General features: G+C 48.7%; 1 protein-coding gene across 1 annotated transcript in view; it reads left to right on the plus strand.

Moving 5' to 3' along the window:
• The first annotated feature begins 2,913 nt into the window (after positions 1–2,913).
• The window catches only part of DIP2B (DIP2 acetate--CoA ligase B (putative)), a 54,191-nt gene continuing 36,341 nt past the window's right edge, over positions 2,914–20,763 (plus strand). Inside the window, exon 1 of the mRNA XM_088520658.1 lies at positions 2,914–3,003. Within this exon, the coding sequence (XP_088376784.1) occupies positions 2,916–3,003 (88 nt within the window). The 5' untranslated portion in view covers positions 2,914–2,915. The remainder of the gene's footprint in view (positions 3,004–20,763) is intronic.

The following is a 20,763-nucleotide window of genomic DNA, read 5'->3' on the forward strand; positions in this document are numbered from 1 at the left end:
GAGGCTGGTGTACGTCACCCGTGCGACCTCTGCTCCCAGTGCAGTGCGTAGAGTAACCTTGTAGTGCTGAAAGATTAGCATTTGAATTGGATTTCTAATCATTGTGAAATGTAGCCTGTTCCATTTATTAGATGTTGGGGAGGAAAAAAAAATATACTACATCTCAATCTTTCTTGTTAAGGTGATTGGAAAAACTTGACTGTGGAAAGGATGCTTTTGTATGTCCTGGGTGTGCAGCAGCAGATTACGGCTCTTGTACAGTGTATGCAAATAAATCTGTAAACCTGTTGGCTTTTTCTAGCATATTCAAACTTTTATCAGATTAGGGCACTCATAATTATTTATTTAATACTTGCCTGCAAGGATTTAACAGCATTCCCTTTCCTCCTCCTCCCCCCACTGCAATTTATACTGAGTTTTTCTTTTGTTTCCTCTGTTTGTTTTTTTTTTTTTTTTTTTTTTTGTGTGTGTGTGTGTGTGTGTGTGTGTGTGTCGGGGGGAACAACCAAGTAAATATAAAGGCTGTGAAAACCATAGTTTTGTGTGCAAGTTCTCCTGCAGTACTCGTATTGCATGGCAATCACATAACTTGGACTGACTAGCTGCTACTTTCTCATCCCCCTAACGGACTCAGGCAAACTGTCGCATTTCGGTCTGCCAGGTTTGATGGACCCGGGAAAAAAGGGACAAAATGATCCCTTGGGAGCCAGGTTGAGTGCTGGTGCAGCTCAGGATTCAGATGAGTTGTGTCGTTCTTAGCAGAGGTGTGAAACTGTCCCCTGTCCTGCCAAGATGCTCAGGGCGCAGCGGAAGTGAGAAACACCAGTTCTCGGTTCCTTTCTGGTAGCTCACCACGTGACGTAAACAGAATTTTTATCCTACTCTGCTGATATTAAATACCGTAAGTTCAGTTTCGGTTTCATGAACTGTGACTTGTTTTCAGAAGTAGTGACTTTTGTTAGCTGCAGAAGTAAACTTCCCCAGTTAAGTTCTTTTCCGAATTATCGTGCATGGAAAAGATCGGGCAACTCTCCTGCACTTCTGCTCAGGAGTGAAAAGAGTAATCATCTGCATGTGATAGTAAAATTAAAGTGCAAAAATGCTTTCTTTTCTAAAGTTACTAGTTTTTGTAGTATCTTACATTCCTGCTTTCTTTTTCTTAAGTTAGCCTGGCACAGTATGATGGTGCAGTTTTAGCAGTAGATTTAAAAATAAAAAGTAACCCACCCTATTAACCAAGAGAGAAAGATGATACTGTGGCAGATCGGTAGCAAATAAGTGACTTAATCAATGCTTTACTGTAGTTACATAGCTATGGCCTTACTACTTTGTCAATATCAGTTTAGTTGTCTTGAAAATGTCCGCTATTTTTACTGTTACCCAAGTGAATGTTCACCTGGGGAAAAAATATCTGGTATGTACAGATGATATTTTAAATTTGTAAAATGCGCCATTGTATTACAGACGATGCAACAGAAATGCACTTCGGGGGGAAATTGCTTCTGATGAGTTTTTTTGTAAATCCTTGATTACTACAGATATGCAATAGAATTTTTGTTTCTAATTTTAGTATTTCCTTCTGAAACATAAGATTGTTGCCATTAATCTGAATGATTTTATCATGCTCTTCTTTGTGTGTATATATTACTTATAGTCTGAGCTTCCTTTAGGATGGTACATAATTTTGGTTTGTTGTAGTATTTTAGTTGGCTCTTCTCTTATGTGCCTTTAGCATAGGCACTTCAAGAGGTTAATTGAGTCTCTTAATGTACATTTGGGAGGACTTGAAATGGAGTTAAATCAACTTATTTCTGGAAAAAAAATCCACCTGCAAACTAACCTGTAACCACCTTAAAATTTTATTTTTATGGAGCTTCAGTTATGGATACCGTTTCCAAAAACAATGCAACTTCAACTGTAAACAGCCTGCGCATAAAAGGTGTGTTTTTTTTTTTTTTTGGTTCTAATTTTTATAGAACACAAAATCTTCAGATAATATATTGACATCTTGTTCCTCCCCCATGAATCCAGCTTCCCCTTGGCATTTATGATCTCTCTTCAAAGTGGTCGGGCTTCAGGGAAAGGAGAGGGGGGAAAAAAAAAAAAAAAAAAAAAAAAAAAAAAAAAACCTCAGCCACCTATCTAGCTTCTCTACTTTTGTCTGTTCTGGTATATTCCTGTTGTCAAAAAACTGTCCAAAAAATTGTGTAAAGTAGGTTCATGCTTTAAATGTTAAAAGAGGAGAAAAAAAAAAAGAAACATGTATTTGTATTTGTTTTTGACATTGCCAAGGTGCTATGGGAAACTGAAATAACAGATAGAAAAAAAAAATAAAGCTCATTTAAAAGAAGAAAGAAGGAAAAAAAAAAAAAAAAAACGCTTAACCCCCCCCCCCCCCTTTTCCTGTGCGTCTGTGGCCGTGGCGGGGGCGGGCAGGGCGCGCGGCCTCGCCTCAGCGAGGGTGGGAAGGGCGCGCGCGGCCGCCTGGCCTGAGGCGACGCGCGGGAAGGGCGCGCACGGCCGCCCCCGCGCGAGGCCCGCGCTCCGGGCTCCCGCGTTTTCCGCCCCGTTCCCCCCCCGCGCCGCTCCGGTGAAGGCGATGGAGCCCTCCTGCCGCCCGCCAGCGCCTCCGCGGCGGCTGAGGGAGAGCGGCCGCCCCATCTGCGCGGCCGGCGGGGGGCGCCCGGCACAGCGCGCGAGGAAGCGGGGCGGGCGGTGCCGTGGGCCAGGGCGGCGCACGGAGGCGGAGCGGCGCCAGGGCCGCCCCGTCACATGACGGCGGCGCTGGAGCGCAGCATGGCGGAGGTGGCGGCCGCTCCTGCTGCGCCCGCGATCCGGAGCCGCCGGCGCTGAAGCCGGAGCCGCAGCCGAGTCGGCGGCCGGGCTTGCCCCGCCGTCCCTCCCGCGCGCCCGCCATGGCCGAGCCGGCGCCCGCGGCGGTCTCGTCGCTGCCCCGCGAGGTCCGCGAGCAGTTGGCCGAGCTGGAGCTGGAGCTCTCGGAAGGTGCGGGGCACCGGGCCGCGCTCGTGGGGGGGACGCGGCGCGAGGCTTCGTGCGCGGGAGCGGAGGCTGCGAGCGAGGCCGTGTGGGGCGCGGAGGCTGCGGGGGCTGGTGAGCAGGTGCTACGTGCGTGGGGTCTCTGGCGGGGGGTGCCCCCTCCCGCGCTCCTGAGGGTGTCTCCCCTCGCGTTCCGTTTTCCATAGGCTCTTCCCTGAGGATATTGGGGGGGATGAGGGGGTTTCTCCTCGTGTTCCGTTTTCCATAGGCTCTTCCCTGAGGGTATTGCGGGGCGGGGGGTGGCTCTTGGGACAATCGGTGGTTCCGGGCAGGGGGGAAGTAGCGGATCTGGTATAAACGCGGGGATCCAGCCCGGGGTGCTGGGCGCTTCGCGGGGTGTTTGGTGTCGCCCCAATCCGCGCGGGGTCCATGTGTTCGGCTGAGAACAAAACCCAGGAAACTTGTTCCCTTGTCGCCCTCGTGCTTACGGGCTCTGGACACGTCTTTGCTGTAAAACTCCTCTGCAAAGTGAGAGGCGAGAGCTGAATCGAGGCAGAGCGAAGGTTGCGGTGCAGGGAGCTCCCTCCTGCAGGTCTCGGGGCGCCCCAGTCCCAGCAAGTTGCTGCCCTCGATGCCGTGATCGATGCGCTGCCAGAAGGTCTTGCCGCGTGGCTGCCATGATCCCCCCTTAGCATGAAGATTTGTGAAAAATCGACTTGTGGTTCTATCTTCCTTTGCTTTGGCCCTTCGTCCCATAGCGTTCGGCATAGCAGGGAGAATCTGTTTGCACTTGTCAAGATCAGGAAGGGATCGCTGAGCTCCTGCTGCCTCCACTGGTGCGTTGTGTTTGGTGTTTTGCAGGGTGGAAACACTACAGTAATGCTCTGTCCGCCTTTGGGTACCTTGTAGTGAAAAAAAGCACTAAAGAACACTCCTTTGTGTTGTTCAGAAATGTAACATGAAATATTTTTGGTGAAGAATTTACTGAATCTTTTTGTGCTGAATAAGCGTTTGTTTTGTAGTTTCTGAAACTTGCTTTTTATGGTACTAAAAACTCATTATAGTTTGACCTTTTACTACATAATACTGTGAAAAAAATCTTTTCCTAGAATGACTGGTTGGCACATCCTACTAATCTTTAGGCAGTTTCTTTAAATCCACTAGAAGTGTACAAGTTTAATACCCCGTTTTTGTAGTAAGTGCATTATGTATTTGTTGTGTAAATCACTTTCTCCCTCCAAAAGTCATTGGTACAAAGACTCTTCCATGGCTCTGTCCTCAAGCTCCCTGGAAACGCCTTTCGCAATGTCGTTAACTGGGCCCTGACCCGTAGGGCAGGGGGACTCTCAGTGCGGGTTTCTTGCAGAATAAACCTTAGTTTGCGAGCATTAAGCTTAAATATGTTAAGTTGCGTGCGTGCCTTGTTCTAGTGAGTATAACTATGGGTTTGTTTACAGCAAACAATATTGAATAGTAGTGTTTTATTAAAAAAGGCAGTTGTGGTTCATGCTGAATTAATTAACACTGCTCAGATAAGAATGTTTGAGTCTTTTTTTTTTCTTTTCCTTCCCTGTTGCGGCTTCGTTTGGGTTTGCTAACCCACTGTGTTAATGTTGTTGCCAGGCTTCCTGAGAAAGAGCAGCTTCTCAGGGGAAGGGCTGCATCGTTTGTGAGCGTGAAAGCGAAGCTGCCCCTGCAACGTGCCCGTGCAGGCCAGCCAGGCGCCGGGAGCACTGGGGACACCACGCTGGTCCTCGCGTCGGCTGTTCCGCCGGCAGCCGCTGGGCTGGAAGAAACTTCACATACAGTCGGACTGTGAGGGGATTGTGCACGAAGCCTCCCAGCTGGCTTCGTGCAGGTCACCGTTGGTTAACATGGCTTAGAAAACTTGCAATGTTATGGGGGGAAATACAGTGTGAAAATCTTCGCTGATGCTGTGCTCATGAGGGGTGCAGTGCCGCGGGTAGGATGTGGAGTGCGACAGAGGGGTTAGTTTAATGTGTGTTTGAAGTAGAAACGCTGGTTTGCAGTGACAGGAGCTGGGAGGCGCTTGCCAGGCGCACTCTGGGCGGACAGAGGAACAGGACCCATGTCACCTCCATGTCTCCGGGTGAGCTCCTGGCTGGACGCTGTGGTCAGACGGCCGTAACAGTAGTCCCCTTCCGGAATGTGTTCAAAACCTCCAAGCAAAACAGTCGAATGGGTTTCAGGAAATGGAAAAAAGCCATCTCTGCTAGTGCAAAACAAGTGTTTTGTTTGTTGGTTTGCTTTGTCTTTCATTTTGCATCTTTATTTGGCCTCAGTAGTCGGTTTGAGGTTAACTCCTTTATTTCTAAACGAGGTTGCAGAAGGATTCAGTAGCCTGTTTGGAGTGAATTACGCCCAGTTCTTAGCAGCATACTTCTAGACATCTAGTTTTCTTGCAAAAGAAATCAGTGCTCCAGTTGCCTCCAGTGAAAAATCTTGAATAACAATGACTATTTAAGCAAGGAATTAAAATCTGGAACTGTATGACTGACCTCCTGATTACTCATGTTTTCCTTTTTTTTCTCACTTAGAGATTTTGTTTTTTCTTTCTAGTGCTTTTCTTCATCTGTGAGTAACTCCCACATGGAGCATCAGTAATGATGGGCAGGGCGGTCTTTGAATTTGCATCTGCTTCTTAGTGAGTTAAAGTGCCAGGGATCTAACTTTAAAGAAGAGTAACTGCCAGCATGGGCTGCGGCTTGAGAGAACGGAGAGGTTCCAGGTTTGTGGGCACAGGTTTTCACCATTGGGGGCTGAGCTGCAGCCGTGTGCGAAGGTGACTCCGTGTCCCCTCTACGGTGCCGTTCCTGAAGTGTTTGCAGTTTGTGTTGGTGAAGGCACCGAGCATGGTGGGTGCTCCAGTTCCTCCTAGGCTTGGTTTAAAATGCTGGCATTAAAGCACTTCAGCACTGCTGGTGGGGTATGTGGTTTCTCCTGTGCTTTTGGGCTGAGATTCTCTCGCATTGACATCACAACGATGCTGCTAAGAGGGCTAAGAAATTCCGAAATAGCCGCGTTCAGAGGGTGTAATGATACTGGCTGCGTAGCTCCATGCGGTGCGGTGCCTGTTGCGAGGCTGCTGCTCGTGTTGGCTCTCCCGGGGCTGCGTAGATGAGGGTGTTCCAGGAGCTTCTGGCCATGGAAGGAGGGCATCTGTCCCCTGTCCCGCACGCTGGCGCGGCTGACCTGCTCTGGGAGGCTTCAGAGCTCTCCTAAAGCGCTGGTTTGGCCGCCAGGCCTGTCTCACTATGGGTTCTGTCCTGCTTGATGCCTTTGAGTAGTAAAGGGATGTCCGTGGAGTGAACTTCGCTCTATGACACCATGAAAGCATGGAGCAATGGAGGGGGAACTCCACCTCGTCATAAGGAAGAATTTCCCCTTGCAGCAGCTCAGGCCCTGGAATACAATCGGAGTCTTTCCTGGCCTGTGTGGCAGGATTAGCAACTCGTCGCTCTTGCTGCTTGGCTGAAGGAGGTGCTTTCTGTTTCCTTTCGTGCTCACACATGCGTTTGCCATCTGCCTGTGGCTCCGTGGAGGTGTTTGCGAGTGGCTTCGCGTACCCCTTTGCTAATGGTCTCTTGCAGCGCGGCGGCTCTGCACGTGGAGGAAGCCTTTGCACTTGGGTGTTCACTGGCAGGAGCAATCGCAAGCGTGGTGTCGCGTCTGGAAAAAGTAGGGTCAGCAAAATGCTTGAAACCCGGGTCTGAGGGCCTGCCAGAGAGAATGGAATCGGACTGGAAGAAAACATGTTGACTCAGGCAAGTGGGTAAAGTCTTTATTTTGCTTGGCTTGAAAAATTAACACAGAATCACGGTATTTTTCCGTTCTTTTGAAAAATGTGCATTTTGGTTTTCATTCTTTGATTACGAGGCACCTTTCAAAGTAGGCGAGTCGGTTTTCTTTCTCTTCTTTTTTCAGATTAACTGAAGTACAGAATTTAAGTAGACCAGAGAAGTCAAGTGGAGTAGTTGTCCGAGCAAGGCCTGCGCATGTAGGTCTTACTGGGCGGGCAGAGAGGTTTCACTGCAGTGATTTCCCCTTGTTCTGAGAGGAACTGTGGCTGTAGCAGGCTTGAATGTGAGGGCTGAGGATAGAAACACAGCAAGTCAGTTCTGATGGCCTTGCAGCTGGCAGGATTTACAGGTGGGTTTTGTGCATTTTTGCAGCATCACACCCGCAAGTCTTACGTTAGGCAAAGCTGGGAATGGGAAAACTTTTGTGTTGCTTCCTTAATCTACCCGCGGGACTGACAGCTGGTGGTACCAAATCTGCTGAGAAGCCTGTGTGTGCCTTTGGCACGGTCGCTCTGTGTGCAGCGAAGGGCCCGGTCGGAGGCAGGGCTTTGAAATGCATAAAATTCCTTCTGGAGCACGTTACAGGGATTGTTTACACAAATCTAAAGATCATAATTCCTGCTTTGTTTAACTTTCTCAAGATTCTGATAAGAGCCTTCACTTCTGATGATACTTTTTCTTAGGCCTTACTACCCAGGTAAGCGTGATGCAAGCCTGGTAATTCAAGGTTTCCCTGCAGTGTCTGTGGCTCAGAGGAAAAAGAAATTCTGCTCAAGTCATACTTGACAGAAGAGCAAAGTAACAAAACTTTCCTATTATGAGTGCATCAAACAGCCCGTAAGCTGGGCACCCATTTAGACCATGCAAATGGACAAAGCAGAGTGCTGAAAAAGGGTTGGACAGAGTGAGTTGAGAGCAGGTATCAAAAGAAAAGTTTTGGCTGGACTGTGGCAGGGAGGTAGGTGTTAGTGTTGGTCCATGATTGAAGTGCGCAAATGTGATGAAATAGGGAATCTGAATTGGAATGGTAAAGCAGAACAAGATCTAAAGCACGTGCGTATTTTTCTATTCTCTCTTTTATACTTAGGAAATGAGGAGTGAGGTTTGGGGGGGAGTTCAGGCTGCAGCTTTGACCTTTCGCCTTGGGGAGAGGAGGAAATTAAAGGCTTTGGAGAGAGTCTTCCGCCTCCTTCCTGATTGCTCCTCTGAAGCCTTGCTGGAGTTGGAACCAGTTTTCCTCTGCTGGGTGGAGGGGACATCTGGTAGCAATGATTCCTGCTTTGTCTTTATGAGCGTTACTATTTCTAGCATGGGTGATCCTTGCAGCTTCATCTGGATATTTACGTTACGGTGTTAATCAGAGCTGTTAGCCAGACACGTCTCTCAGTCTCCTCTGGCCTTTTCATGTCCTGGGTAACCGATTTCCAACTTTCCACGTTAAATTCTGTAGCGTGAGGAACAAACGTGCTCGAGGGTGGCCAAGCTGCGTGGAGCCGCGTGCCGGGCATTCCCGTGTGCTGCCAGCCCTGCATGGGACTCGCATCTCCGGAGGGCCCCTCATGTTTCCCATTCGCTTCCAGCTCTGGAGGGGGTAATGGGTTCCTTCCTAATTCTCTCCATCGGATTAGATTGTGTCAATGAAGCGTTTGATTCGTTGGATTTATCATGTTTGTTCAGGGGCAAGTTTCAGAAGCCAAAGAGTGAACTAATGGTGAGGAGTCCCAGAGGTGCAAGCAGAAGCTGAATGGTTTCCTGTTTTGATTTGCTTCAAATAAAATGTTCGGATACTTTCTTAAAATGTTTTTCTTTAAACTGTGTGCCTGAAAGTTATAAAAAGCATTTCCTGAATTTCACAGCAAGTTACTCAACTTCTATAGCCCATGCTCTTTGGGCCTGGCTGGATGGATAGAGGAATTGAAGGGGTTCTCCCTTTAAGTTTGCTTCAATCCAAGGTTTTGTTTGTTTGTTTTTCTTAGGGCTCTGAAATCAGGGAAGAGTCATCAGGCTGCGATATCTCCTTGTATTAATTAGAATCGGGGAATCTTAAATTTGCACCACGTGTGAGAGGAAGCAGTGATTTATAGCTAACGGATGCTCTGCAGGCAGTAGCATTCCATCTGCTGCACAAATTTTACCCTTACATTTTGATGAAAAGCCTTGGGAAAGCCTCACACCTGTATTTCCCATTCTGAATAGCGCTTGGCAGCAGCGGGTTGTTGCTGCAACCTGCATTTTGCGGGGGGAGTTTTTCTGTCCGGTTGCATAACGTTTTTCCAAACTGCAAAGCTGAGAGTATCTGAAATAGTGCTTAGTCTCTGCTGCTTGTGTTTGATGTTTATGCCAAAGATAGCCAATGTAATGGTAACTTGTGCTCTTTTCTATAGTAAACACCTCATTTTAGTGCAACTTAAGCTGCTTTAAAAAAAATTAAAGTTTAAATGCTTTTCTGTCAAAACATCCTCTTCTAATTCTTGTTGTTTTGAGAATTGCTGATACAAAAGTAGGCCTGGGAATGCTGTGGGATGGGAACCTGCAGAGGGTGCATTAATACATTTGGGGATCCCAGAATGCGAGCGACTGCCTCAGTGATCAGCAGCAGGGCCTTGCGGAACCGCTCCGCAGCCGTCAGGCGACCTGCTTTCACCAGCCCGTGTCCCTAGGGAGCAAAAGCAGCCGAAAGAATTGTATCTCTGCCCGATAAAATTAGGTCTTCTGTATTCTCTCTCGGAACAGCCGGATGGCTAGCTGCCTTGAAAAACATATGTTTTAATGCAAGAGTAATGCATTCCATTTAGGATGCCCATAGCCGTGGGAGCTGGTTGACTTGGTGGATAAAACATTCCCGTTTTGCCTCCGGGATAAGGACTAATGTCAAACATCGGGTTTGAAGCGCAGTAGTGCACAAGGCTCGTCTAGGATGTTTTTGTCTGTTTTCAAATCCCGACAGGGCTCTTGCTCGGGTACCTTAGTTCTAAGGGAGTTTGTGAATGGACTCTCCTGTCTCTGTAAATAAATCTGCTTCTTTGCAATGTGTGCTTTAGTGCTTGTATTTCTAGATTGTAGCTCACTCTGCACGAGGAAAACTTATTTAAGCATAGCAGTGTTGATGTTCCCCTAATGAAAGTCCCTAATAAACTCCCCTCAGAGCAGCATGTGGTTTGCTGCAGGAACGAGGGATTGGCAGTCTGGGTGCTAGCTCTGCTTGTCCCCAAGGGCTCCCGCGCTCCGAGGAAAGTCCTGAGTGTCACTAGAGCTGTGCACGGCCCCACGCAGACAGAGCCCTCGTTCTGCTGGGCCGCGACTGGCTGTGTGATGCTCCCAGCTCCTCCTTTCTAGCTGCTGAATTTCATTAAAGGAAGCTAGGAATAAGCATTTTTTCCAGGAATGTTTTGTTTGAGCAATTGCCGTAGCTGCCCCAAGTGTGTTCTGTGGCTGAACGCGGGGCTGAGTGGAGCCGCTGCTGTGGGAAGGGGTGGCCAGGGAGGCTCCCGAGGGACACGGAGGGCAGGGCTAGAGAAGTGCCAAATTTGGAGTGAGCCGCCAGGGGCAACAGGCTGTTCAGGTGCCAAGTGGAAGGGTCTGATCTATGACGGAGCAGACAGCACCAGGTCGAGAGCTGGGAGGTGCCGTATCAGTTCCTGTGTGCGGGGTTTCGTTGCTGGGCTTTGCAGCCACCGTTCCGGAACGGAGAGTCGGATGAGGATGTGTCAAGGAAAGTTTTATGTCACCTGCTGGCCCATCTGTGCCTTTGCTGCAGCAGCTCTTCATTTAGAGTGGTGATTAATCTCGGAGATGAAGAGCCATCTCGGTGTGAAGCACCTTTTTTGGAAGTGCTGTAATTTGCTCACCGAGAACAGAAGAGAATGCATGTATGTCCGTATGGATGTTCAGATAAGACCGTTCCCTTTGCCTTGTCATTGTGTCTTTATCATCACCTTTCTCTGTAATTACTCACAAGAAACTTGCCTGGAAACAATGATCCCACAGATCCCCAAGGAAACTGAGGGGAGAGAGGGTTTTCCAAGACTTCTGGTGGCTTTCTGGAGAGCAGGGTGAGCAAAGTCAACTAGCGGTTGCAGAGGGTCTCCGTTCACCTTGGAGGACGCGCAGCGAGCAGGGCTCTGTGCTGAACAGCAGCAGCTGCCCTTGCCCTTCGCAATGTGTCCCGTCCTGGCAGCAGGAGCAGGAGCCGCTCTGAGAGCTGGGAAGTGACGCGGTGAATTCCAGGCTAGGATTATGCACTGTGCACTGGGGAGCCACGCGGCGATCCACATGAGAGACGTGATCCTTCATCCCCAGCCTTCTGGGAGAAGGGTAAACAGAACTACAGCTTATTAAACCACGGTGCCCTTTATTTTCCGTAATTGAATATAAATGGTAAATGCCTGGTAAAGGTGTTCCATTTCTGGTGTTAACAGATTGCTGCATGCCCCATGGGGGTGTTTCTAGCAAGGTAGCTTTGGAATTGGGTTGGCTGAATGCAGGACTTCTACTGCTCAGTCTGGTGTTTGTGCAAGTGGGGTGTTGCTGAAAAATTTACTCCAGATGATCCCTGTTGCATCCGCAGGCAGGGAAGAGCATTTATGTTCCTGTGGTGCCTCCTCATGTATTCCAGCGCGGGTTCACAGAACACTCTGCGCACTAACATAGACTCAAGGTGTTCTCAGTTCCCTCTGCTGTGAGAGCAGCGGTGTCAGCGCTCAGCACGCTCCGCGGAGCTGTGGTGGCCTGGACAGGAACCCACTGAATCCCCGGGAATGCCAGCTTCATTCTCTGGTATTGAACCATGGACGTTGCTTCGTGCGCAGCAAAGCACTCGCAGTCCATCAAATTCACAAGGGATCTCTGTGCAGATACTTTAAAAACTGGCAAGTCTGGAAAAAATCCTGAAGTCTGCCCTGTGCTAAGGTAGGACAGCAGTAAAGAGTGCATGTAAATGTTTTTCAGGACTGAGACCTTTGTTTACTCTTAGGGTAGAAACTTGAAAGTGATCCCTTGTGGATTAAAAAAAAAAAAAGTGAACAATTCTTATTGTAACTGGAATGAAAACCTCCATGGTGCTGCAATTTGGGATTGGAAGGTGCCTCAGTGAAAGGGGGGAAGTGTGGTTATTTTCGGTTCACAGGCAGGAAGCCGAGATGCACAGGGGCGAGGTGGCTTGGTGGGTGTCCCGGAGGAGCAGGGCCGGGAGCATGGTGGGAGCACGGCTGGGAGCACGGCTGGGAACATGGCGGGAGCACGGCTGGAGCGCGGCTGGGAAGGCAGGTGCTGGCGCCCAGCCCCGTGCTCCGTGCAGGAGAGCGGCCGCTCTCCACGCAGGAGGCCGGGGAGGTGCCGGCTGCCCAGCTGGTGAACGGGTGATGCCTGCGGTGCCGAGGCCTCGTGCCTTCTTCAGCAGCTCAGGTCAATCTGAAACGGGCTCTGCTGGCGGTGCTAAGCTTCAGCAGGGTTCAGGTCACTGCATCTTCGGCATTCCTGAAAGATGCATTTTCCAGGTGGAGGACTTGCCCAGTGTCACCTTTTTTCTTGTCCTCTTTAAACTCCTAGTCCCCCCTTTAAAACGTCCTGAAGTTGGAGAGCCCAATGTTACAGAAGACTTGGTTATTGAGCCCCAAGCAGGGAGAAGAATCATAGATGAAGACAAAGCAAATGAGTCAGATATAAATAATCCTATTATGTCTTGGCTGCAGCCACGCCTAGAAACCTTGAACAAACATTGCTGTTCTGTTTAGTTATTCCTGTGTTTGATACACTTTACTTGTTAAATCCTGTTTTAAAATTGCAGCATGTGAAAATTGTGTAGGACTAGTTGCCATTCGTGTTAAATACTGCCAGTGTTTTAGTAAGCTTGACCTGAGACACAGATGCAGACGGTGTGGTTGTAAAACCATGTTTGATGTGTCGTGATCGCTGTCATGTAGCCTGCTAGGGAATTGGTTACCTCAGAGCACACTTCTCCTTCCCTCATTCATGGTGAAGAGGCTGATTTTTAAGAAAACTGAATGAAGCTATTTGTTAGATGGTAATAAATAAATAATAAATAAGTAAATCAGGCTCTTTTTCCTCCCTGTTGTCCACCCTTAAGGGGGAACCGTACCTGTTAAGCAAGGCTGTCATTAATTCCAAGGGTTTTTCCCTAATAGAGGATTGGGTTTATTTGCTGCTTCTTGTGCAAACACATCCCCTTTGCTTCGCATTTGTCCTGACCGCCCTCCTTGGGGCTTCCTATGTGACCTGCGCAACGCGATTCCCTGCCTGAAAAGAGGAGCAGGATCTGCCCTGTGCCTGCCGCCAGGGTCCCCAACGTTTGTCCCTGCTGCTCCGCGGCAGCGCTGATACCCAACCCCTGCGTTTCCCTGCAGTGACAAGGGGATTCCTCAGTTTAAACCTTATGGAGAAGGTCAAGCAAAGGTTCACACGGAGGCAGCCCTACGGGGCCTGTGTGCGGAGGCTGCCCGCCATCTGCACTGGGTCTGTGGCAAAGACGACTTCCCACGTCCTCGAGATGGGAACAGATGCAGCAAAGCAACAGAGGAGAGCATGGGTAAAGGTGCATGGTGGTGAGGAGATCATCGTGCAGTGCTGGGTGCCGTAATCTGCCCTTTTCTCCAAGAAAGAACACAAGAAAGTAATTATTTCTTGTGTTCTGTTGCTTAAAATTCCAGAATATCTTCCTGTGAAGAGTAAAGCGGTGTAAAGGAGGCACAGGCAGCTTGTGCGGCACTGCAGGCACACTCTTCTTCCAGCAGAGACAGAAGTATTTGGGCAAAAGAATAAAAGGGAAGACTTGGCATGGAAACTGGGGGAATGAGTAAATAGTCCTCTCTGAGAATTGTGTTTGGCTTCAGGTTATGACAGATCTGGCAGCAGGACAGCGGGGAACGTGTTTGTTACCTGCTCTTGCCCTGCGCCGAGACAACCTCTCGCTTGTGCTGGGTCTCTGCTGTGAACTGCAGTGAGGAGCCGACGGGCTTAAAAAATTAACATTATTGACCAAGATTGCTGTTGAGCACTCGCCATGGTGAGAGAATAGCCTGCTTCAGGAAAGGAACAATGAACGGAACTGAAGAGGAGGAGGGATTTGGAAAATGTAAGACTATTTTATTTTATTTTATTTTATTTTATTTTATTTTATTTTAGCTTTAATTCTGCAGTCATTTTTGATTTTAGTCTTGCTCTTTCTCTGTCCTGTATGGCAAGCGGAGGGAGCGTGTGGGGTATTAGAGGAGGCAAAATGTCAGCTGAAGGGGTGGAAGGGACAGGGAGGTGTTTGCTTGGCGAGCAGAGCTGGCAGCATCTGCTTCTGTGAGACCGGCTTCAGTTCAGGAGTCGTCAAAACTGCTGCAGCAGGGTTGACATGAAATAATAATCTTTGTTTCGGAGGGTTCTCCCAAAGGCTCTCAGATGGTTGCTATTCTCAAATGTAAGAATAGCTTAAATTTTCTGTGGCTGAAGTGTGGCAAAATTCTCGAAAGAGTTATGGTCACAAGCAAGTAAGCAAAGAGGTGCTGGGAGGTTTCCATGGGTTAAAGGGGTGGTTTGAAGCTGTTTCATAGTTTCTGAGTTGAAAGGTAATTTCTGCTCCTTCAGCACGTTCTGCCTCCTGCAAATGCAGGCGGCATCTCTCTCCTTAACTCACTAAACCAGTTAATGTCCCAGCTTTGAAGGTATTGTCTGCTATTTGAGTGTCACATCCTGTTAGGCTCTAAATGAAATATACCCCCCTCCCCCGTGTTGGTTGTTCCAGGGAGCTACCCCACAAAGGGGAAAAGCTGACCTGGGTTTCCTGTGATACCCTTCCCCTCTGCTTGTGTGGAATTCACAGCCTCCCGCGTATCTGTAGGTGGAGGCGCAGAGGGAAGGGAGGACGGGACAGGACAGCCAGGCTGGGCCGCTTGCCAGTGCCTGGGAGCCTTGTTGGAGACAAGAGGAACCTGTGCCGTGGAGGCACTGGTGCCGCCCTGGGGGCTCTCCTGGCCTCATGTGCAGAAGACGAAGGCAGCCGCGTGGAAATGATTGCACCCTTCTGCACGTCAGCCTCCATTAGCTCCTCGGGCCTTAGCTGCTGTGTCTCAATGCTGAGGTCCCGCGTGTCATTCCCGGGGTTTGTCTGCAGAGCACTCAAAGCATCAGTGCTCCTGCATCCTGCGAAAGCGCCCTGTGCATGCAGGAACATCTCGTGGGAGCCTCCTGAAAACACCAAGGGATCTGGGGCTCTGGATGCTCCGGCTTGGCTGCCCCTGCAAATCCAGGGAGCGTCGCATCTGGTGGCAGTGTCCAAGCTGGCTTAGCCTGGGAAAGGTGTTATTTATTTGTACAGAAAAGTCTTGTGCGTCTAGACCACCAAATGTTTTAAGAAGAAAATGATCATGTTGCGCAAGGGATAGTGAAGAGAAGGAGTTGCATTATTTCTCAAACGTCCTCGTTTCTCCTAGGAGTCAATTAAGTACCGTGGCACAAATTGAACTTATATGAAACATATGGAGTCAGCAGGCAAGTTTTACTGAGCAAATTGGAGGGCAGTATTCCAAACCAATGCCTCTTGTCTGCATTCCTCATTTTTTCAGAGCTTTTGCTTAATTACAAACTTTCTATTTGGACTTTAATTCTCAAATTTTTCTTTCTTGGCAGAATATTGTGTCTCAAATGACTGCTGTCAATATTTCCTTAGCTCTTCCTGCTTCTCCTCCTTCCTGCCCCCCAAATGTGTAGTGCTCTCTGCGGTGCTTCAAATTGCTACGGAAAGACCACTACGTTGATAGCTGAAACAAATCCCGCTGCATACACTGTTTTAGAAAAGACGATGCAAGCCTCTTCCTGGTGATATTATTGCACTGACGCGCTCGTTCGATGAACGACGTAGTGTGCTGGAACGGCTGGTGCCTGGTGGTGCGGGCGCACCGCGGATGGTCAGTGTGCAGGTGCATCGGCACGTGCAGCGGGAACACTTCAATGGAGCTGTTCGGCTCTGCTCTCTGCGAGAGAGGAGCCTCGCGACCAGGGCATGCGGGGCCCTGTGTTAGCGATGGGCTGTGGCTGCAGGCGTGCAGGCGGCCGTGGCGCTCCAGCGGGGAGTTCGAGGGAGCTCAGCTAGACCCGCCGGCCAGGAAACTGCCCCAAACGCCCCCTTCGTGCCCCAAAGGAAGGGCAGTCAAACTGTGGACATCGTGGGGCTTTGCCGGGGAAGCAACTTTGCCCAGCGCCTCCGGTTGCCCTTTGTGCCCTGTGTTCACTTGTGTTCCCTGCGGCAGGGAGCGAGGAGGGATCAGAGGTTTCCGCTGCTGGTCCTGAGATAAGTCTGACTTTGCCTCGCTGCGGGTCTTGCTGTGCTTTCTCTGGCAGTGCTGCTGGTGCTGCTGTTTTGCACTTCACAGTTGCATATTCTTCAATTTGATTCTTTCTCCTCCTACAAAGACCTTGGCCTTCACTTCAGCTTTTTTCCGGTGAGAACCACAGGGGTGACATTCTTCCCTTTTCCACGGGGATCCTCAAGGGCTGGACATGTTTTGCTGAGTAATAAAACCAGGCTAATAGCATTAGTTAAATGCTAATGGGAAATAAAGGAATAAAAATCACTACCTTATTTAAAGTAATGCTGCTTGTACCTTTGAGGGAGATTGGCTATAGCTAAGAGAAACTGCACACTCACCTTTGTATTAAAACTGTTTTGGAGAAATAAAAATGTGATCTCATTCTCATTAAAATTATGTACTGATGTCATCACTCAATTAGAAGATTTTCCTGGGAGTTTTTGGCAAGTCCCTCCGGGTTGTTCTGAAGAGCTGCCGAGCCAGGCATCCCTAAGCGGAGGGAATAGCCTGGTTCCCTGTTGATGCACTCAAAAGTTGGTCAGCGGGAAGCTCCAAGAAGAGCGTTCTGAATACGAACGAACAGCAGAAGCGGCTTCAACGGAGGGTTTCTAATTCTACCCTCTCTTTGCCTCGTTTGTTTGTTTTCCAGTGTGCGAAATGTGGCGCCGGGGCCGGGCCCATATCGATGGTCTCTTGGCTCTGCTTCCCCTCCGCTGGCGGTGCAACAATTAACTGTTGCTGCTAATTTACTGTGGCAGTGTTTTGTTGCTGATTGCTTTTTCATACAGTTTGCAGTCCCCAACCTGTGCAGCTATAGCCTGCTTTTTTTCCTGTTTATTCACAATGCCACCTAGTATGTTTTAAATAAAAAAGCGTGCCTGATTGCAAGAAATCTTTCATCTCTAGCTCTGGGCTGTACAGAACTGGAGTGGCAAAGGCAATTTGTGTGTGTAGGTTTTTTTTTTTTATGCTGGCTTCATCGTTTTTAGAATATTAATATTTAATTTAGGGTTTTTAAAGCTTTTAGCAGACTTGTCAGGCTCTCGTCCCTGCAGTGGTGTACGTGAGGTCAACTCAAGAGAGCGTTCTGATTAACAGACAATCTGGAATGTGGTTTTCTTTATTTTGATCTATGATTGATAAAACGTTGAAGAAGCCCATCCTGTTCTGTGAGTAACTTTGCCATAAACGTAACCATCAAGCAGATGTAGCAGTTTTTCCATCTCTTCAGCTAGTCCAGCGATGTCTCCTGCAGGGATTGCAGCTTGTACACAAATGCGCTGCAGTCTTGATCAGAAAGCAGCTTTCTCTTCATCCCAATTACAGATGTTTGTCCAAGTGGAATGCATAGAGTATAAGGGCGATTCTGGCCCAAATCGGTTGCCTTTCAGTCCGGGAGGTCACTTGGCCTGGCCAGGCTCTGGGCCTTGCTCCCAGCTGGGTGCCTGCTCGAGCCATGGTCATTCCAAGGCTCGTGGTCATTCCAGGGCTCTTGGTCATTCCAAGGCTCTTGGTCGTTCCAAGGCTCATGCCGGGTTTGGGTTTTCCAGCTGCCAGCCCTGGGCCGCTGAGCCCCTCTCCAAGCCCTCCGAAAGGGAATGTGGAGCTTGGAGCAGAGACGACACAGGGGAAATGCAGTCAGATGCAGCCCACAGCCTCGGGCAGGGGCTGTTCTTGTTTGCCAGTTGATGGCCCTTTCAAGAGGCCTGGGGTTTGCTGGGTCACTTGGCCTGTTGTTAAAATGCATTTGTTTATAGCCGATTTTGCCTCTAATGCTGCGTTTACTAACAGGATTTTTTCATTTTACTGAACTAAAAAGCTGTTTCATTATTAGAGGAACATGTTTGTTTTTTCTTCGCCTTTCATTATAAATAAACCGAAGTGAGTTTATTTCTACTGTATCAAATGTCTCTCCCGTTCATGGGAGCAGAGTGTAGAAACATCAAAATCAAATGAACAGTTTGGAGAATAACTGTGTTTGGGTGTTTGCTTCCTCAGCAGAGCCGTACTTGCTTGTTGTCCTGATACACCAGGTGCCAGATGTAAAATATGCTCCTTTTTCATTGATATTCAGCTGCTGTGTGTGCTTAGGGGGCCGAGGCATTAATATTAGCAATGTCATAGGGATGGCCAGGGCCGGTCCCCGTCCTGCACCGCTCCAAAGCAGGGGCGGTTTTGTTGGGACCTGTCTGGTCTGTGCCGCGAGGCCGGGGAGCGCTCGGCCCGAGCGCATGCGCGGGGACACAGCGCGTCGGGACTGCTGTGCCGGGGACACTCGGGCCTTTGAGGAGCCCAGTGCTGTCACATTGGCGGATTTTTTAATAAACATGCACGCTATTTTCCAAGACTGTTTTACTGTAAATATTTCCCATCTAAATCATATCTGTATCTGCAGGTTCGTTCTTAAGCCCTTCTCATTTTGTTCGCATTATTTTTCTTTCTGGCGAATTGCTGACTGCGTGCTCTTAAATAATCCTTTGGATTTCTCCACACTTCCTTCCTTCTACAATTAGACATCTGAGAATTCAGTTTGTTTGAACTGAAAAAGGAGATGTTTCATCCCCAGAGAGGCCACAGCAGGAAAACGTAGTGGAACTTGGTGGAATTAGTAATCGTGTTTTTAGGGATAACGTGTTGAGTGAGGTCTGTGTCCAGCCTGTTGGCATAGGTTCTGGGACCGTTGGTGTCCGTCAGGGAAGGATATTTGCTCCCAGAGTTTAGTGACATATTGTGACAGTGGTGACATTCTGTTACAAAGCAAGGAGAATTCATCTGCTGGGGTCCTGTTTTAATGCTATCTGCACAATATTTTGCTCTTCCGTAAAGCTTAAAGCTTTTCAGTTTTGGGGATCTTGCCATGTCCCACGTCCCCACCAAGCGCATCGGGAGCAGCCGCTGACCCTTCCGAGAGCAACTCGCACAGAAGCTGTTCCTTACATGAGCTTTCCCGTAAAGAACATTGCACTTGCACAATAACGGGTTTTCTTCGCTCACTGGTGGCATGCCAGCGTGGTTTCCTTAGCAGTGACATTCCTCAAGAAGCCCTGGCTGCTGCTGGAAGCGTAGCTGAGCGCCGAACACAGCCTGTACTGAGTGCAGGGCCTGAAATCTGCTTCTTGGCCGTGCTGTGCACTTCATTTCTCTTCTGCTCTTTCTATTTAAATCAGGTTCCCAAGCTGGTAACCAACATGAATGGGGAGGGCTCTTCAGCCCAGGAAGGATGGTCTGGTCCCTGCACAAAGGAGCCTGTGAAATGCCTGGGGCCCCTGTGCCATGGCGATCGCTCCGCAGCGCTGCGCTCCCTGCACGTGGCCGTGGGGCTGCTGCACAGAACCCATGTGCGTTCGCAGTGGCCTCGCGGGTGGTTTGAACTCATGCACAGAGCAGGTCTAAGGATACTTGACTCAGGCAGCGCAGGTGACTCTTGATACCTGTCGGTGCTTCTGCTTGCACTGGGCTGGCCCAAAAGAACTAAAGCAGCAAAATGTGGAGAGGTTTAGCAGCAGCTCCCAGCTCTGCGTCCTGCTGCTGCTGCGCATGCCGCGGGTGGGAGTGCCTGCAAGTCCAATTACTGCTGTTGCAGATTAATCTTCTACCTGGCCTCAAATTAATAATTGTATTACCTTAAGTAGTGGAATCCTGCTCGGGTGACTAATACTGTTTAATGGTAAGTATTCTGGAGTAAGCACCTGGAAGTGCTGCAAGGTAGCCAGTTTGTGTGGCAGACTTGGGAGTGCTGGGGGGAAGGCAATGTTTTGCCCTCGAAGACACCCTTCATTTTCCCTGCTGCCCTTTTCTGTGAGACGGGAGCAACATCCTTATGAGCACACACTTGGTACTGCCTCTTTGGGAGAATCAGGGCAGGAGGCAGACAATAAAGGTCTTGCCTCTCTGCTTTTGAAAAATTCATTCTTGGAATTGATTTTTTTTTACTTTAAGCACTACTGCTTTCATCAAGATAGCTTTCTGTTTCATCACACATAACCATCGGGCTCATCCAGTCGTGATTTCAGATAGCGTTGTCCCATCTGGAAGTTTGTAATTACCGTGCTGCGATGCAGGCTGGCGTGCCAACTGGGCTAATGCTCTGCTAGCAGTGTTAAAACCAAGACCAAGGGTGCTTTTCCCTATCTGGATTCTTTGTAATGGGAAACACTGCCAGTATGCAATCAATAGATAGAGGAATAATTATTCTTAACATCTTCCTTCTGCCATTCTTGCATCTTATCAAGAATCTAGAGTTTATTTACCAAAAGTGACTTCAACGACAGTGTCTGGGTTTGACCTAGAAGGACTTAAACACATTCCTTATCTAAACCGCTTTTCTGAATGGTGCAGCTACGTGTTGCTGTCACTTCCTTTATATGAGGAAAATAGAAATAAAGTCACTTAAAAACTTTTCTAAGTGCTGGCCAGATGGGGAGAACACAGGCTGTTTAAGGAAAAATCAGTCTGAACTGTTAGTTACCTATTTTATAATCAAATTTTCTCACAAGTTTACCATGAAATTCACCTCTTAGCCCATCTTAGCCCAGCTGCTCTAGGCTTCCTGGGTACCAGAGTTTTGGGGGGATTTGCATTTAAACTTAATTCTAGTGTTGCGTATTTTGCTCTGAGGAGGTTCTGCAGGGGTT

Source organism: Tinamus guttatus, unplaced genomic scaffold (assembly GCF_059628265.1).
Source record: "Tinamus guttatus ecotype Peru unplaced genomic scaffold, ASM5962826v1 Tinamus_guttatus_pri_ptg000096l, whole genome shotgun sequence".
NCBI classification, from domain to species: domain Eukaryota; kingdom Metazoa; phylum Chordata; class Aves; order Tinamiformes; family Tinamidae; genus Tinamus; species Tinamus guttatus.